The following is a 16441-nucleotide window of genomic DNA, read 5'->3' as shown; positions in this document are numbered from 1 at the left end:
TTTTTCAACCACTGGAGAAAGGATATGCAGAAGATGATGTAACATTCATTTTCTCAAAATTCAAATTTGCAATTTCAACTCCAAACATAATTTGAGTTAATTTGAGATTTTATTAACTGGTTGTTACATATTATTTCTATATGTGTAAATATTTTTAATTCCTTCAAAATGAAAGAAAACTCATCCTTATCCTCAAAAACAAACAAACAAATCCAAATGCAAACTCATAACAGTTTACTGTCCATCACAATTTAGATCGTATTTAAAAGGGATACACTCTTACCATGTGGAGTGATTGTCTGTACAGGCTTAGCAGGAGACCTCACGTTCCATATAGTCAATGTACCATCTGAATGACTGCAAATAAATTGTTTTCCTTCATGGTGCCAAGCAACAGAGTGGATAGCCTATAGAAGACAGGTGAAGAATTCCATTTTTCAAAACAAAACTCTATTTAAACACCAAGCTATTCATAATTGGTATTGTAATTAATTTTCATTTTAAACTTTTTCATATTTCCCAAGCTGAAGTCAATACGTTAACTTTACATTCCCATAATAATTTAGCCCTCTTGCAATACAAATGAGATTTAATTTGGTATTGACACTATTTTAATTCTTTTCACTTTATTTACTCCTTAAGCCAGCATAAGGACGATACAATAGTGATATATGTATTATTGACAAGTTCAGGGAAACAAAATGTATTCTTATAGTTTCTTAGAATAAACCATTCCTAAATATAAATTACTAAGTATTTACAACCAATATCCCATCAAAAAAAAAAATTTTCATTGACAGATTAGAACACATTTTAAAAATTAAATAGAATTCTAAGGCAAAAATGTAGATTTAAGATCAATTAAGAATTAAGATCAATTAAAAATATCTCAGAGTGAGCTTCAAGACGTTATCCATTTCTCACAGTAATTATTCAGGTGGTTTTTAAAATCTAAAGGGACTCTCTTTTGACTAGAAATTTATTTTATACCTCTGAGCCACTCAAAACCTATCTGAAAATATTTTTATATGACCAAAGTATGTTTCCCTTCAATTTTTTGTTCTAATATTTTTTTGTCTGTAAAAATTTTTTTTTTAGAAAATCACTCTCCTAGGTCCTCTTTAAATTACTTATTTTCAACTCAAGTTGATACACTTCTAGTTTCTAATGGTCAAGTGCCTTTACAAGCTGCCCCACTGGAATGCTGGAACCACAGAGCGCAGCACAAGAACCAGGCAACTGAAACTTAGGAGTTCCACTTATGGACAAAGTCAACATTTACCATCATCTCGTTCAACGTCCATTTATTTGGGTTCCTCATATGCTTATAAGTTTAAGTTAAATAAAACAATTCAATATTATGGATCATATTTTAAAATTTAAATGACAATGGATAAAGACAATCAGCTCTATTTCTCAATGCCAATACTTAACACAATGTTTTAGGTTCAAAGTATCTGTAACAAAATTCTAAACAAAATCTTAAAACAGTAATAAACTTATTCCAAAATACACATATGACATTCTACAAACTCAATCTTAAAATAAGCAATCCTTTAATAGCCTTAACAGAGGAAATTATTTTTGAAAAATATCAGTAGTACTAAGAAGCTACAAACAAAGCTATTTAAATATATTTTTAAGAGATAAAGGAAATATAAGAAAAATCTATAGTGTTGTCTAGAACCTATAAATAAAAACATTCTAATCTTATCTCATTATATAAATGTATACCATATACATAAATATATATTATATATAAATAGAGAATATTTCTACTTTGCTAAAGAAAACAATATACATCTTTGTTTAAAAGTTTAACATTATTTTTAAGATAATATTAAATTATTAAGCGTTCTAAAAATAAATAATAATTAATTATAGGGACAAGTGGTTCATAATTATTCTGAATAACAGAGCAAGACAAATAAAAGGAAAACTCCACAAAAGAAATAACCAAATACGAACTTTTACATGCAATCAACATGCACAATTGTTTCTATTCTGCTATTTTCTAAATACAAATCCAACTTGATACGAGAGCTCATTTTTTTTCTAATAGTCTCTAATACCATTACTACATATATGAAGTAGAAATTTATGTAAACAAAGTGGGAACAGCAAATCTCACTAACCCAATCTGTCAATGCTTAGACTCAGAAGGTGGGTTAGGAGTACACCCAAACACTTCACGGGAGAAGATCCGAGATATCAAGGAGGAAGCATAAACTGGGGTTGAGGAGTTTTGTGTGTAAGTTGGCCTGTTTATTTTTGCAAGATACAAAATTTCCAGGAGATTCTTATTAGGTTACTTGATTTTTTTAAAATGGAAAACTATAGATACAGATGAATAAGAGAAATAGGCAGGAAGAGAGATCAAAGGCAAAATGAATGGAGAACAGAAGAACACTATAAACGAGAAATATACAAAAGTTGTGGAGGAACAAGACGAATTCACAGTAGAGAAAAAATGTGGAGAGAGAAGGAAGGGAGATGATACCACTTTGGCATCAGCCACAGAGCAGCAGGATACACAATTCTAAAAGTTCTTTTGAAAGATGCAGTTGCCTGACAAGAAATCATAACTATTATAAAGTTCATAAGGCTAGAGTCTGACAGTAGTATTTTCATCTTTGATAAAATTAAAAGAAAAGCAAAAATACCATCTACTTGAATACATTTTTTAAAAAAGAGTAATATCTAATTATTAGGCCTTGGCAAAAGTAGTACATACGATGCTTTGTGCTTTCTTATCAAATAAGAGGGCATCTTGAAGAATAATTTTCTGAAAAAGTAACAGGCTATTTACCTACCAAATTTTATACTCACTGACTCAAAATAGTGGGAAAATTGAATAAACTCCCTACCTACTGATTTTGCAAACAAATCAGTATTATTAGAATCACTTAGTAAATGTTGTGTATAAACCTTAGCCCAGCTGCTCTTCTATTATACATATACTGACTAACGTTTTTAGCAGACTTACACCAAAAGTAGATTTTCTCCTAGAAAATAAGACTTATATTCAAAAGCAACACTGAATCCCAGTATAATTATGTACTGTTGCTAAAACTCTTAGAAAAATGTCAACAAAATGATAAAAAAAATTAATTTTATAATATAGACTGATTTTAAATTATGTTTGCAAATATGTGCAAATAAATATCGAAAATACTCTAGTTTTATTATTCTCACATAATCGAATAATAAAGTGAATGCTTAGAGCACTGAATGAGTTATTTCTTGTACATATAAATAATACACTAAATTGCTCAGCTTTGGCCCTAGTATTTTAACTTGTGAACATTTCAATGTTATCCCTACCATAGGAGGGAGACAACAGTGATACTGTGTAATTGAACAAGATAATCAGTGAATAACACATTTTGTAAGATAGATGATAAAATTATTACATATTGGACATTAAATGGCTTATAGCTTCTCTCTCCAGTTAAAGATTTTAACAGGCAAAAATTGAAAACACTGTCATTTCCATTAACAGTAAAACCCAAGTGGAATTTTCTTAGATATTTTTAAAATGTGACCAAATCATTCATTCTTTTAAGTATTATTTTATCTTTGGAGTGTGTGTGTGATAAATACGCAGAAAATAAGCTGTCTTAAAAACACCCATCTAAACACTGAATAAAGGGAACTTAAAGGAATAAATACTTCAATTAATATCTATAGTGAGAAAAATAATTTCTTTAAAGGTTTTGATTTCAATGCTCTAAGTTACAAACATCTTATTTCAACATTCTTTTAAAAAATACTTCTGACAGTCTTGAGATACAAATGTACTCAGAGCTAGCAATGCACAAACTATTATTTCTTTGCACTTAATTACCTATATTTCTATCAGCTGCTTCTCAGTCTACTAGGAAAAAACAACATGAAACCAAAATGCAAAAGTCACTCATAAATGACTCTCAAGATATGACAAAGAACAGCTATTAAAATAAAGAGGTTCATAAGTACTAAATAATTGTCTTATAACATCAATTATGCTATATTTCATTTCTGCCAACACTTTGGTTACTATAAAAAGAATAGTGATATTTCAATACTGGTTATAGCCTCGAAAGAACAGAATGTCCATTGCAAAAATATAATTTTACATAGACTGAAATATCATATGCAGAAAATAATCTGTAGAAAATTAGGAATACTACCCAAGGACACACAAAATCTATTTAGACATAACCAGGTAAGAAAAGAGTAGGTCAACTAGAGAAGTACTAACTATGGTTACAAAGCAACAAAAGCTTAAGGGCAAAGATGAATTTCTGTTCCCATTACTCACCCACCCAAACCACCACAAGAGACCAAATGAACAATGCAAGTTGTACCAAGTAGCACTTTTCTTATACTGGAAATGTTCTGAATTGATATCAAAATGCCATAAAATACACCTGTGCTAGTATAATGAAACTGAGTGGAGTAACATACCACTGAATAGAACGTAAATACTGGGGTGGGGGGAAGATAGGGGTAGTATTTTGTCGAGGCCTTAAATTTCTAACCTTCACTAGTGAGAATTATACCTATAAGAATTTCTTGACTGTCTAAAATTGTACACTTGGTAGAAAACCTGCATTAAGAATTAAACATAAAACATTTTTACATGAACAAAGCACCTGATAAAACAGCATGAACTCATGGAAAGAGAAATTTTCATTCGGTTTACTTTAGGACAAGTCAATTCAGAAGTTAAATCTTACATCTACAGCACTATTATTTAAACATAAGATTTAGTCATTATGTATATTAATATTCAGAAAGAATAAGTGTCATGACTTTGTATCTCTGTTGCTTCTCTGTTCATTAGTCTAAAGTTTTATAATTTCTTTCTCTGGTTTTGGTATGAAGATACTGCTGGCCTCATAGGATGAGTTGGGAAGTGTGCCCTCCTCTTGTTTTTTGGAAAGAGTTTGGGTACAGTGAGTATTATGTGGTAAAATTCACCGATAAGCCCTCTGAGCCTGGAATTTTCCCTGTGGGAAACATTTCATTAAAAATTCAATTTCTTTAATAGATATAGAGCTACTCAAGTTAACTATTTCTTCCAGAGTGAGCTTTAGTACTTTCAAGGAATTTGGTGTCTTTCAAGGAATTTGTCCATTTCATCTGAGTTGTTGAATTTATTGGCATTAAACTATATCTATTTCCTTATCAGTCTCCTTGTATTTCTGTAGAAAGTGACACCCTCTTTCTCATGCCTGGCAGGGTAATTTATGTCTTTTCTATTTTATCTCATCACTCTGGCTATGTGTTTATTAATTGTATTGATCTTCGCAAAATGAAGCTTTTAATTTTATCAATTTTTTCTATTGGTTTCCTATTATCTATTTCATTGATTTCTGCTCTTTATAATTTCAATTCTTTCACTTACTCCAGATTTAATTTGCTGTCCTTTCTTGTGGCGGAAGCTGAAGCCACTGATTTGTGACTTTTCTTGTTTTCTAATACAACCATTTAATGCTATAGTGATAGTGAACACTTTAGCAGCATTTCACCAACTTCAGTATTTCATTTTTTATATTTTTCTCAGTTCAAAATACTTTCTCAATTCCCTTGTATTTCTTCTTTGATCCATGGGTCATTTAAAAGTATGTTGTTTCACTTTCAAATATTTGTAGATTTTTCATCTTTTATTATTGATTTCTAATTTAATTCTATTATAATAAAAAACATATTTTTATAATTTTTTAGAATTTATTGAGGTTGATTTTATGGCACAAAACATTGTCTTGGTGAAGGTTCCAAGTGTACTTAAAAAGAATGTATATTCTCTTGTTGAGTGGAATGCTTTGATATCTACTTTGCTGATATTAATAAAGGCATTTCAGCTGTCTTTTAATTAATGCTAACATGACTTTTTCCACCTGTTTTCTTTCCTAAGACATCTGTGTCTTTATATTTAAAGTGGGTTTCTTATAAACAGCATATAGTTGGATCTTGCTTTTTAATGGAATTTAACAATCTCTGCCTTTTAATTGGGGGCATTTAAACTATTTACATTTAATATCTCTTAAAGAGAATTAAAAAATAGAAAGACTTTTATATTTACCTACATATCTACCATTTCTGGTGTCCTTCAAATCTCCATCTCCTCTCATTTGCCTTCTGTATGAAGGACTTCTTTTAACATGTCTTGTAGTGATGGTCTGCAGGTAACAAAGTCTTTGAGTTTTTTATGTGTGTAAAGTGTTTGTTTAGTCTTCGTTTTTAAAAAGATATTTTTGCTGGATATAAAATTCTAAGGTGCCAGTTTTTTCTTTCAGTACTGTAAAGGTGTTCTATTGTGTTCTGGCTTGCATCGTTTCTAAGGAAACCATTTGCTATCATTTTTATTCTTGCTCCTCTGTATTTAAAGTGGTTGCTTTTCAGATTTTCTCAGGCGGCCGGCCTGGTGGCCCGGTGGCATAGCGATTGAGTTCACGCGTTCTGCTTTGACGACCTGGGGTTCGCCGGTTCAGATCCTGGGCGCAGACCTGTTCACTGCTCATCAAGCCATGCTGAGGTGGCATCCCACACAGACAAACTAGAAGGAACTACAACTAGGATATACAACTATGTACTGGGACTTTGGGGAGAAAAAAGAAAAACAAAAGAAGATTGGCAACAGATGTTAGCTCAGGGCCAATCTTCCTCAAAAAAAAAAAATTTCTCTATCACTAATTCTGGTTTTAAGCTATTGAAATATGACGTGCTTTTGTGTACTTTTATGTTTCTTCTGCTTTGAGTTCATCGAACTTCTAGAATATCTATATACCTTAGATATCCTACAGTTTACAGGGTTATAATTTTCATTTAATGTGGAAAACTCTGGGTCATTATTTTTTGAAATACATTTGTTGTCTACGCTCCCCCTCCTGAGACTCTTATTACACACACAGTCATGTGCTGCATGATGATGTTTCGGTCAACGACAGACTACATAGACGACAGTGGCCCCATAAGATTAGTACCATAGAGCCTAGGTGTACAGTAGGCTGTACCATCTAGGTTTGTGTAAGTACGCTCTGTGATGTTGGCACAATGATGAAATCATCTAACGATGCTTTCTCAGCACGTTGAGTGACATTTTACTGTACATTAGTCAGCTTGAAGTTGTACCACGGTGCACTAGTGTTCTGCTCATTTTTTGCCCCTGGCTTTCATATTGAGTAGTTCTACTTCCATGTCTTCAAGTTCATTAATCTTTTCTTCTGCAATATCCGATCTTCCACAATTTCCCAACTTGGTCCCCTCAACTCAGGGAGACTGTTGGGCTTCCACTTAGGTTCCCCCTTCATGTACCAAGACCTGGAAAACCTCTCCAGGCAACAAGCTAAGGCAATTGAAGGGCTCACCTTGTTTGTGTCCCCTCTCTAAGGAATCTCTGGTTCCTCACTACCCATTGCCTAATTTCTTAAAACCGTTGTTTCATGTGTTTTTTCCATGTATTTGTTTAAGGAGAGAGAGTAAATGCAGTCCCTGTGACTCCATAAAGGCTAAAATCAGTATCACTATTTAAATTTATAGAAAGCAAAGAAAAAAAGTCAATTTTATTTAGTTTTTTGCTGAGGAAGATTGGCCCTGAGCTAACATCTGTGCCAATCTTCCTCTATGTTGTACGTGGGTCACCGCTACAGCATGCCCACTGATGAGTAGTGTAGGTCCACGCCCAGGATCCAACCCCAGCTGCTGAAGCGGAGCACGCCAAACTTAACCAGCAGGCAGGGGGGCCAGCCCAAAAGTAAATTTTTTTAATCTGCTTTCATTTTAATATAGAAAGTAGATCTAGAGGCCAAAACTTCCAGAGAAATGACAGATTTTTATATTTTATTTAAAATATTAAAAATATTCTTTTTTTTAATAATTTCAGGATCTTGATTAGTGAGCCACACAATGCTTACTAACTACAAAGCTTTTAAAATAAAAAGTAGGCAGCCATGAAAACAAAGGAAATTCCCTTTGAGTCATGCTACAAAGATAACGTGCAGACATTTACAAAGCATTCCAAGTATTGCTATAGCTATTCAATGTAGTCTGCTGTTTGAGTAACTGAAAACATCAACAGGAAGACATGATATATTTTATCTTAAAAACAAGCAAAACCACTTACACTTCTCCTAGCTCAGTTCACTGAATTGGAAATCGTGAACACTCCTAATACCCATATTATAGTTTAGTAGCATTTCACACTCAATGAAGCCACAGTTTTATGAAAAAGATCTTATTCTAAGTTTGGGACAGAAATACACAAGATTAACAGGTATACTTTGTTATAACAGATAGCAAGGAAGCTACCCAAGACTACCACCACCAAGGACTCAGCAACCAACCAGAGGAGGCTCATCGACCATAGAGAGGACAAAGTGAAAATCAGTAAGGATGGAACTTCAATGTACTGAAGCACACCAAAACAGTTTACATCTTTCAGTACATAGAGAAACTAAAAACAAGAACAAACTGGTCACCGTTGAGATTACTAGAGAACAACCCCTTTAGAGTAAATACTGAATAAAAGGAAAGAACCAAGCATTTATCCTGCCTTTTCTAAATGAACTGCACTACTGTATAATCAAATAGTAGATGAGAGGAAGTTTCTCTTTACTCAAGTGTCCTGGCTAATAGAGAAAGTATCATGGAATTAGAACATCCCCATTTTGCAACTGCTATGCACTAAAGGACCCAGGCCTTGAACATCACTGGCTGCTAACATCAAAACAGACATTGACATTCCAGCTAATACAAGAACACCACCATCATCTATGAGGTAGTCTCGCTGAAAACGAAAAATGAACCTGAATTGGATCAAGCCTCACTAAACTATCCAATCTATAGGAAATCTGAGGGTAAAAAGAGATGCTAAATACAAGAGGGATACAGCCAGAAAAAGCCAGTCTTTGGGAGACTATCTTCAATAAACAAATGGCAAAAAAGAAGGACTGAGGTAAAGAAGGGCAGCAAAGAATAAGAAGAGAGGCCCACAGTATAAAAGAGACTTAAGGGCCGGCCCCGTGGCTTAGCGGTTAAGTGCACGCACTCTGCTGCTGGTGGCACGGGTTCGGATCCCGGGCGCGCACCGACGCACCGCTTCTCCGGCCATGGTGAGGCCATGTCCCACATACAGCAACTAGAAGGATGTGCAGTTATGACATACAACTGTCTACTGGGGCTTTGGGGGGGGAAAAAATAAATAAATAAAATTATAAAAAAATAAAAATAAAAGAGACTTAAAAGACTTATCAAAACCAATCACAATCAATCTTTATTTGGATCTTAAAGCAAGGAAACTATAAACGTTTACAGTATATCATCATTTGTACAAAATAAAAAATAGAATACATTTATGAATTTGTTTGTAAATGCACAGAATGCCTCTGGAAGAACACAGGAGGAACTGGTTCACACTGGTACCTGGGGTAAGGGAGCTCGACGGCCAAGTGACAGGGGCAGAAGAAGATTTTTCTATCTTTTGAGCTATGTGATTATCTATTATACATGTATTTAAAAATTTTGTGTTATTGCAATTACAAAGGTTGCCTAAACTAAAATCACCCATTAAGTTCTTGGAGGAGTTGCTCTGAACTGGAGAAATGACGAGAGCTTTTGATTAGCAAAAATAACATTATTACCTCATCGTACGTGTATCTGTAGTCGGCTTTCTTTGACTTGAGGTCCCACAGCACTACTGTTCCAGATTCAAAGCCAATCAACAGCTGTAATAAAAGAAAACGCCACGTTACCTAGGAATGATATTAATTATATGAAACAAGCATTTGCTGACAATAAAGATAACTATTATCATTCACATGCTTTGAGTATAAAATTATAACTAAACATCTGCATTGCTAATTACTAACCACATGGATGACACATGAGAACACTGCATTGCGTATTTATACGCCTTTGACGATCAGGGACTCAATGTATATCATACAACTGATTACTGAAAAAGAAAACAGTACCATTTTGAAGTGCTGAGTGTACATTTTCACTAATTGATATAATAAATTACTAATAAAAATTAACATTTGTATGTGCTTTAGAGTTTACAAACTTTCCTAATTCAACACATTATCAGGCAATCTCATTTACTCATCTATATATCGATTAGTTCCAAATTATATCGAGCCTAGATCCCTCTCGTGGGAGTCAGACTCCTAATTCCAGTGGTCACATCTCCTCCACAAAAACCCCAGAGGAGATGTGTCCAAAGTGAACTCATTACTTTCCTCCCTACCCTCCTTCTCTGGTATTCCTTGCTGCAGCGTCTCCCTCAGCATTCCTCACCTCAACACTCATGAAGGCGCTCAGGCAAAAACCGGGGGTCGTCCTTAACTCTGGTCTCTCCCCCGTCAGGGGGAATCATCAGGCAAGTTTAAACTCACAGGCTAACGCGGCTCTCATTTACCCTCCTCCACCTCCAGCGCTTCTCTCCTCGTTCAAGACACAAAGATCTCTTTTCTGGTCTCCTGGCCTCCCTGATTCCATCCAGTCTTGTTCCTGTTTTAACCCATTCCACAGCGTAGCTAGAGTAACTGCTAAAATGCAAACCTGATCATGTAATGCATGCTTTTACAGAAAACTTTTTGATGCCTTACTATTATCTTCAGGATAAAGTCCAAACTGAGGAATACGACCTAGAAGATTCGTCATGGTCTGACCTCTGCTTACCTCTCCAGCTTCATCCTTCACCACATCCCTCCTACCCGATACACTCCGCATATCTTTCAGTTCATGCTCTCTCTTGCCTTTCAGCCTTTGCACATGCCGTCTCTTCCTACCTGAGCCACTCCATTCAAATGTCATCCTCTTTGCCTGACTCATCCTATTTACTAATCCTTCAGATGTCATTTTAGCCATCACTTCCTCCGGGAAGCCTTCCTGGACCTACCAAACGTTAAGTCAATGCCCTTCCTATGTGCTCCAACAGCACCTGTAGCTTCTTCTAATCTGAAGGGTCACTGCACAATATAATAATGGCCTTTTCCTTATCTGAATTCTCTTGCAGACTATAACACCATTCAATTTAGGCAAGAACAGGTGTCATCTTGTTCACCACTGTACCTCTAACATAAGATACAGGGCCTGATACGTTGTAGGTACTTGATACATTTTTTTGTGAATGAAGGAGTTGCAGAATGGAATGCACGTTCTCGCCTCACAAACTGTCCACTGCCTATCCAACCTCTGCTGCCCACCATCCCCTGCCCCAGCATTTTCCAAATCTCAGTATCCCCTCTGCTTAAAACCTCCTCCCCCTTATTATATTATTCACTGAGCAATCTTCTATTCATTGTTAAGTCTCAATTTAGTGTTGCTTCCTTGGGTAAGCCTACCCAATTCCTCTAGACAGACAAAGATGCTCCTTCTCCTATGCTAGTACATGCATTTTCATCTATATGTCTCTAATATCTAATATAATGCCTAATACCCAGTAGACACTCAACAAGTATTTGTTTAATGAATCCACAAATGATTATTAGTTAGTCAATAACTGCTCAAGTAATCTGAGGATATGAACAAATTTTGGGGCAGACTCGGTAATTTTAATGAAAAAGAATTTAGCGGATTTCAGACTACAGGGGCATTTAGAGGGGCCAGTCACTGAAGCTAACAAAATAGGTTTTCCCACCTTGGTAGAGAGCATAGTTCAACTTTCCTAACACAAACTCTTCTTTCCTGGGCAATCAGATACACACTCCTTCTGGGGAAAACTGGTATTTGTTTTCTTTACCTTTCCTAGTCGTTCTCAATACCTTGAACATGTGACATGGCATTTTCTGATGGGGAAGTAAGAGAGGAACTTCAGGAATAAGGAAAGAGATGGAAAAGGATAAAATTTAAGAAATGATGTACTGTGTAAACAGCACTGGATTGCTTGGAACATAGGTAACTTAAGCTCTGGTCTCAGATCTGCCACTTAGTAGTCATGTAACTTGAAGGGAATAATTTTTCCCATCCAGACCTTAGTAACGTAAGAAGGTTCAAGTTTTACCCCTCTTATCAGCTGTAACATCCTAAGACTGTTAGAAATCTGGCCCAACAGGTTAGACTCTAATTCCTATAATCTCCTAAATATTAAAAAATAGAAGAGCTAACGTAAAGATATGGTACTTAAACTTGGAAAATTCTTTCAATGTTTATTCCTACTAGAATCTCTTATAACTTATGGAGTTAATTTATGTACTGCTGACTTGTTTCCTTTTAATTTTTCTCTCATAAAAGCATTAGTGGGTACATTGAATATGAATATAGTTCTCTACAACATCAATAACCCATCTATATCTTCCAGAGGAAATGCAGCATAATGGAAAAGTACGCTGGGGTTAAAATCAGAGAAACCAGTATTTAAAATCCCAGATCCACCAACATCTAGCTTTGCACCTCTGGAACACATAATCACAGCAAGTCTCTGCCTCATCACCTGTAAATAGGGAAGAAATCCAACTTAAAATTTGTTGGGAGGATCAAATAAAATAGTGTATATAGAGTGGAAAGCACAGTGCCTGACACAAAGTCGAATTCAATAAGTGGTAGTTATTATTGTTACCATCGTAAGTAATTTTACACTAATGCCTAACCTTCCTTAGCCAAGACCTTTGCTTAAGGTGGTAGCATCCACCGTAAGCTTAGCTGTGGAGGAACTTGCCCTACCACCTTCTATCTTCCTTTAGTGACACAATGTTACAGAGATCTTTGGAAATAGGAAAGAGTCATTGATGTAGTTAAAGTGGATTTTTCTATTAGAAATCAAAGGTTAGACAATAATCTATCCTAGCACCCTCATGTTTCAAAAATGTTTGAATGACATTAACTCCGGGAACTAAGGAGAATAATACAATGTCAGATTTCAAAAAATGAGGATTGGGGGCCAGCCCGGTGGTGTAGTTGTTAAGTTCGTGCCCTCTGCTTCAGGGGCCTGGGGTTTGCAGGTTCGGATCCTGGGCGTGGACCTACACACTGTTCATGAAGCCACGTTGTGGCAGCATCCCACATACATAATAGAGGAAGACTGGCACAAATGTTAGCTCAGCGACGATCTTCCTCACGCAAAAAGAGGGAGACTGGGCAACAGATGTTAGCTCAGGGTCAATCTTCCTCACCAAAAAAATAAAAATAAGAAAAATAAAAAATAAAAATGAGGATGACATAAACAGTTATATATAATTTATTTATTCCCTATATTAAGCATATACTAAAGAGTTACTATTTCTATTGTATGTTGGGTGCTGGGGGAAATATGAACCTGCATAAATTTCTAACACAAGGCAACAGGTGGTAAGTACTGTAAAACTTGTACAACTAGGTGCCAATGAATTTGAAAGTGAGAGAAAGCATCTTCTGTGAGGATTACCATGAAAGATACTATGAAGATACGTATTTTATCTGAGCCTCAAAATGTGGGTAGGAATTCAGCAGACAGAGACTAGTGGGAAAGAATTCCAAGCAGAGGGACTGACGTGAACAGGCACGGAGGCAGCAAAGAGCAGCTCACGTTTGGGACACAATAGCTATCTGCTTCAGCACAGGGTTCGGGTAAAGACATTCAGAAAGATAATGAAACCTAGGGCTATGTTGTAAGGAAATTTTATTTTATTTGTTAGAGATTGCAGAACCACTGAAAGCTTTTGAACAGGAGAGTGTAAGATTGAAATGGCACTCCAGGAAGACTGATCTGGAAATGATTCAAGAATGAGTTAGAATGCCTTGAACTGCAGAGGTCATAACAAGACTGAATAAAAACAGGCATTGCAAAAGGAAGGACTGAAATGCTTAGCGACCGATTCAAGGCAGAAGGAAGGGAAGTTTTCAATTCTCCCACCATGCCTCCCACTCAAAGAACACGTATCATGTACCAAACAAAATAAAGCAGAGATACAGGTTACTGTAACTTGCTTCATGTAAAGTTTCTCTCAAACATACAGTTGTATGATTATCAGCTAACCCCACACAGGACAGCTATCCTTTTGTTTTCCCCATGGCAAAAAAGAGAACGGTGTTACCCAGCACACAGGCTTGACCACTCCCACTGAGGAAAGGAAAAACCAGGGTAGACATCTTCACAAAATCCAGACGTTCCATTTCACTGCTTTCTGACAGTGATAAACTTCCTGGTATTTATGTAGACTAATATCATAAAATTATATAAGCAGAAAAATAGCATTAAATAAAACTACCCAAAAGATTGGTTTGAATGAGGAAATAGAGATTCATGGAAAAGGGAATTTTATCATTTTTAAATGTATTAATGAACTTAAATTAACAATAGCTAGATAGTGACTGTATGAAACTGATTTCAGAGTATTAAAAAATTAAGGAATATTTTAAAAATCTCTACATTATTAATCTGACCTATTTATGAAGAAAAATTTAGGGGAGACGAGATACAGAGACAACTCTAACATAAGGCATTATGTGGTAAGCGTTACAAAAATTGTATAACTAAAGTATTAAAAAGAATTCAAAACCAAAAGAAAACAGTTTTTGAAAGGATTATCAGAAACTCAGGGGAAATACTGTAAATAAGGCAAAAATAAATTAATAACCTTTAATTGTACTTATTAAATTTTAACTGTTTTAGGGTTTTTTTGTTCTTTAAAATTGTAAACCATTTTAATTCTTTCATTTGTTCTACATGATGTATAATTAAGCCATTAAGTGTCTATGATACACAACCTTTGTTAGCAATCTCAGCTCTGCAAGGTTAAGTGTGGTTCTGGAATAGTTTGCATATTTTTAAAAAAATATCAATTCAAGTGTTTAAGTAATAAATAAACTTTTTGGAAAAAATTCTACCTTTCCTTCATCCATTGGATTATCACTTATATGGACGACAGGTCCTGGGTGAGATTTAGATGAGCTAAAAAAGAAAAATAAGATTTTTTTTTCTCAATTCAAAATTCAATAAACTATGCATTCATTACAACAATAATAATAAATGGAAAATAAAAATATATTTATAAAGGATGAAAACGTTTCAATAAGAGATCAATAACAGATGTATAAAGGAAAAGTCAACAAAATTTATAATTAAGTACACTTTCTGTATAGGAAAGAATCTCCAATTTACTATTTTAGCACAGAAAATCTATTCTCTTGGTAGACTTCTCAGAGTTAGTATCTTTAAATAAGCATCTAAAATATCACTATCGTATTTTAATCAAGTCTAGCCTCCAACACGAGCCTCTCATCCAGTTCCACAGTTCACACCAAAATAAGAAAAAATTCTATTATGTTTTAAAAAAAAATCAACAAAAGTAATGCCACCTATACCTGCTCAGAGAAAAAGAAAACACAGGTAAGAATGTAGCTGAACTGATCCCTATGCAGTAGCAATAGGCATCTCCCTATTCATAAACTCCAAGGGTTGAAAGATGAGTCCACTTCATGAGAAACCACAGACACCTGCATCAGGCCTATGCACTAGACGTTGCGATCAACTCAAAGAACAGACCACGAAAACCCACACCTGTACCAAGGGACTGAGATGTGATAATAACATCCCTGCCACAGGAAGGAAAACGAGACTCAAATGCAATATTACAGGTGCACCAACACATTACTTAAGAGAGATGCCACAAATTCATCCTTATGTCAAATTCTGTGGAATGCAACAATACAGAACTATCTGTTAAAACAAAGACAAAAACACTGAAAGTGTATCTTGCCAGTATCCTTAAATTTTGATTTTTATGTCTACATAATAAAAGAAAAAATTTCAAGAGAGAAATAAGATACAAAGATAAGACTCTAAGACAGAGTGAAAAGTTAGCTCTAAAGATCCTTAGGGCCCTAGAGCTCAACCCAGGGCCCTAAGTTGTTGTTGTTAAATAAAAACAATCAAATTATATCAAAATTAAGAAAAATTAACTGTCTAATTCTGCAACGTTACATTGCAAACACTTACATTATATTTGTTGATTATTAAAACATATCAAGTAGAGGTTTAGATCAAGGTTTTCCAAACATTGGTGGCAACCTGCTAGTGGGTCATGAAATCAATTTAGTGGGACGGGACCAGTATTTGAAAGAAAAATAATTAGAAGATAAAAGAACAGAAAAAACTGGAGTGTTTTTGACCTAATAATAATAGTTTCATTAAACTTTTACAAACTGCAAATAGGAAAATACTTACAAAAGGGTAATAAGTCTATATTTAATATCAATAATATCTGACATTTAATTCCATATGGATTTATTGATTAGCTATTATATAATGATGTTATCATATACGGTACTGACACTTTCAGATACGGACTATTTGCTCAAACTCACAGTTCGATGGCTTTATTCCACATAATGACGTAGCCTGAGAGTGTGAAGGACTCCACATTGACGATATGTATATTACCTCGTTCAGTGCCCACATAGAGCCACTTACTCTGGAAAGGCAGATGGCAAAATGTAACCCTGCAAGAGAAAATACATCCAAAAAGGAAATCAG

The 16441-nt window shown here is 34.9% G+C and overlaps 1 protein-coding gene across 5 annotated transcripts in view; it reads right to left on the bottom strand.

Annotated features, from left to right (window-relative positions):
* The window catches only part of STXBP5 (syntaxin binding protein 5), a 168538-nt gene that overhangs the window by 100341 nt on the left and 51756 nt on the right, over positions 1 to 16441 (bottom strand). For all 5 annotated transcript variants that reach the window (XM_058534243.1, XM_058534244.1, XM_058534239.1 and 2 more), the window contains exons 5-8: positions 16273 to 16407; positions 14794 to 14857; positions 9627 to 9710; positions 284 to 407 (exon numbers count right to left, since the gene is read on the bottom strand). In XM_058534243.1, coding sequence (XP_058390226.1) covers positions 284 to 407; positions 9627 to 9710; positions 14794 to 14857; positions 16273 to 16407 — 407 coding nt within the window. The remainder of the gene's footprint in view (positions 1 to 283; positions 408 to 9626; positions 9711 to 14793; positions 14858 to 16272; positions 16408 to 16441) is intronic.

The sequence above is a fragment of the Diceros bicornis genome, chromosome 39 (genome assembly GCF_020826845.1).
Source record: "Diceros bicornis minor isolate mBicDic1 chromosome 39, mDicBic1.mat.cur, whole genome shotgun sequence".
Classification (NCBI taxonomy): Eukaryota; Metazoa; Chordata; class Mammalia; order Perissodactyla; family Rhinocerotidae; genus Diceros; species Diceros bicornis.
This window is presented reverse-complemented; position numbering and strand designations above follow the sequence as displayed.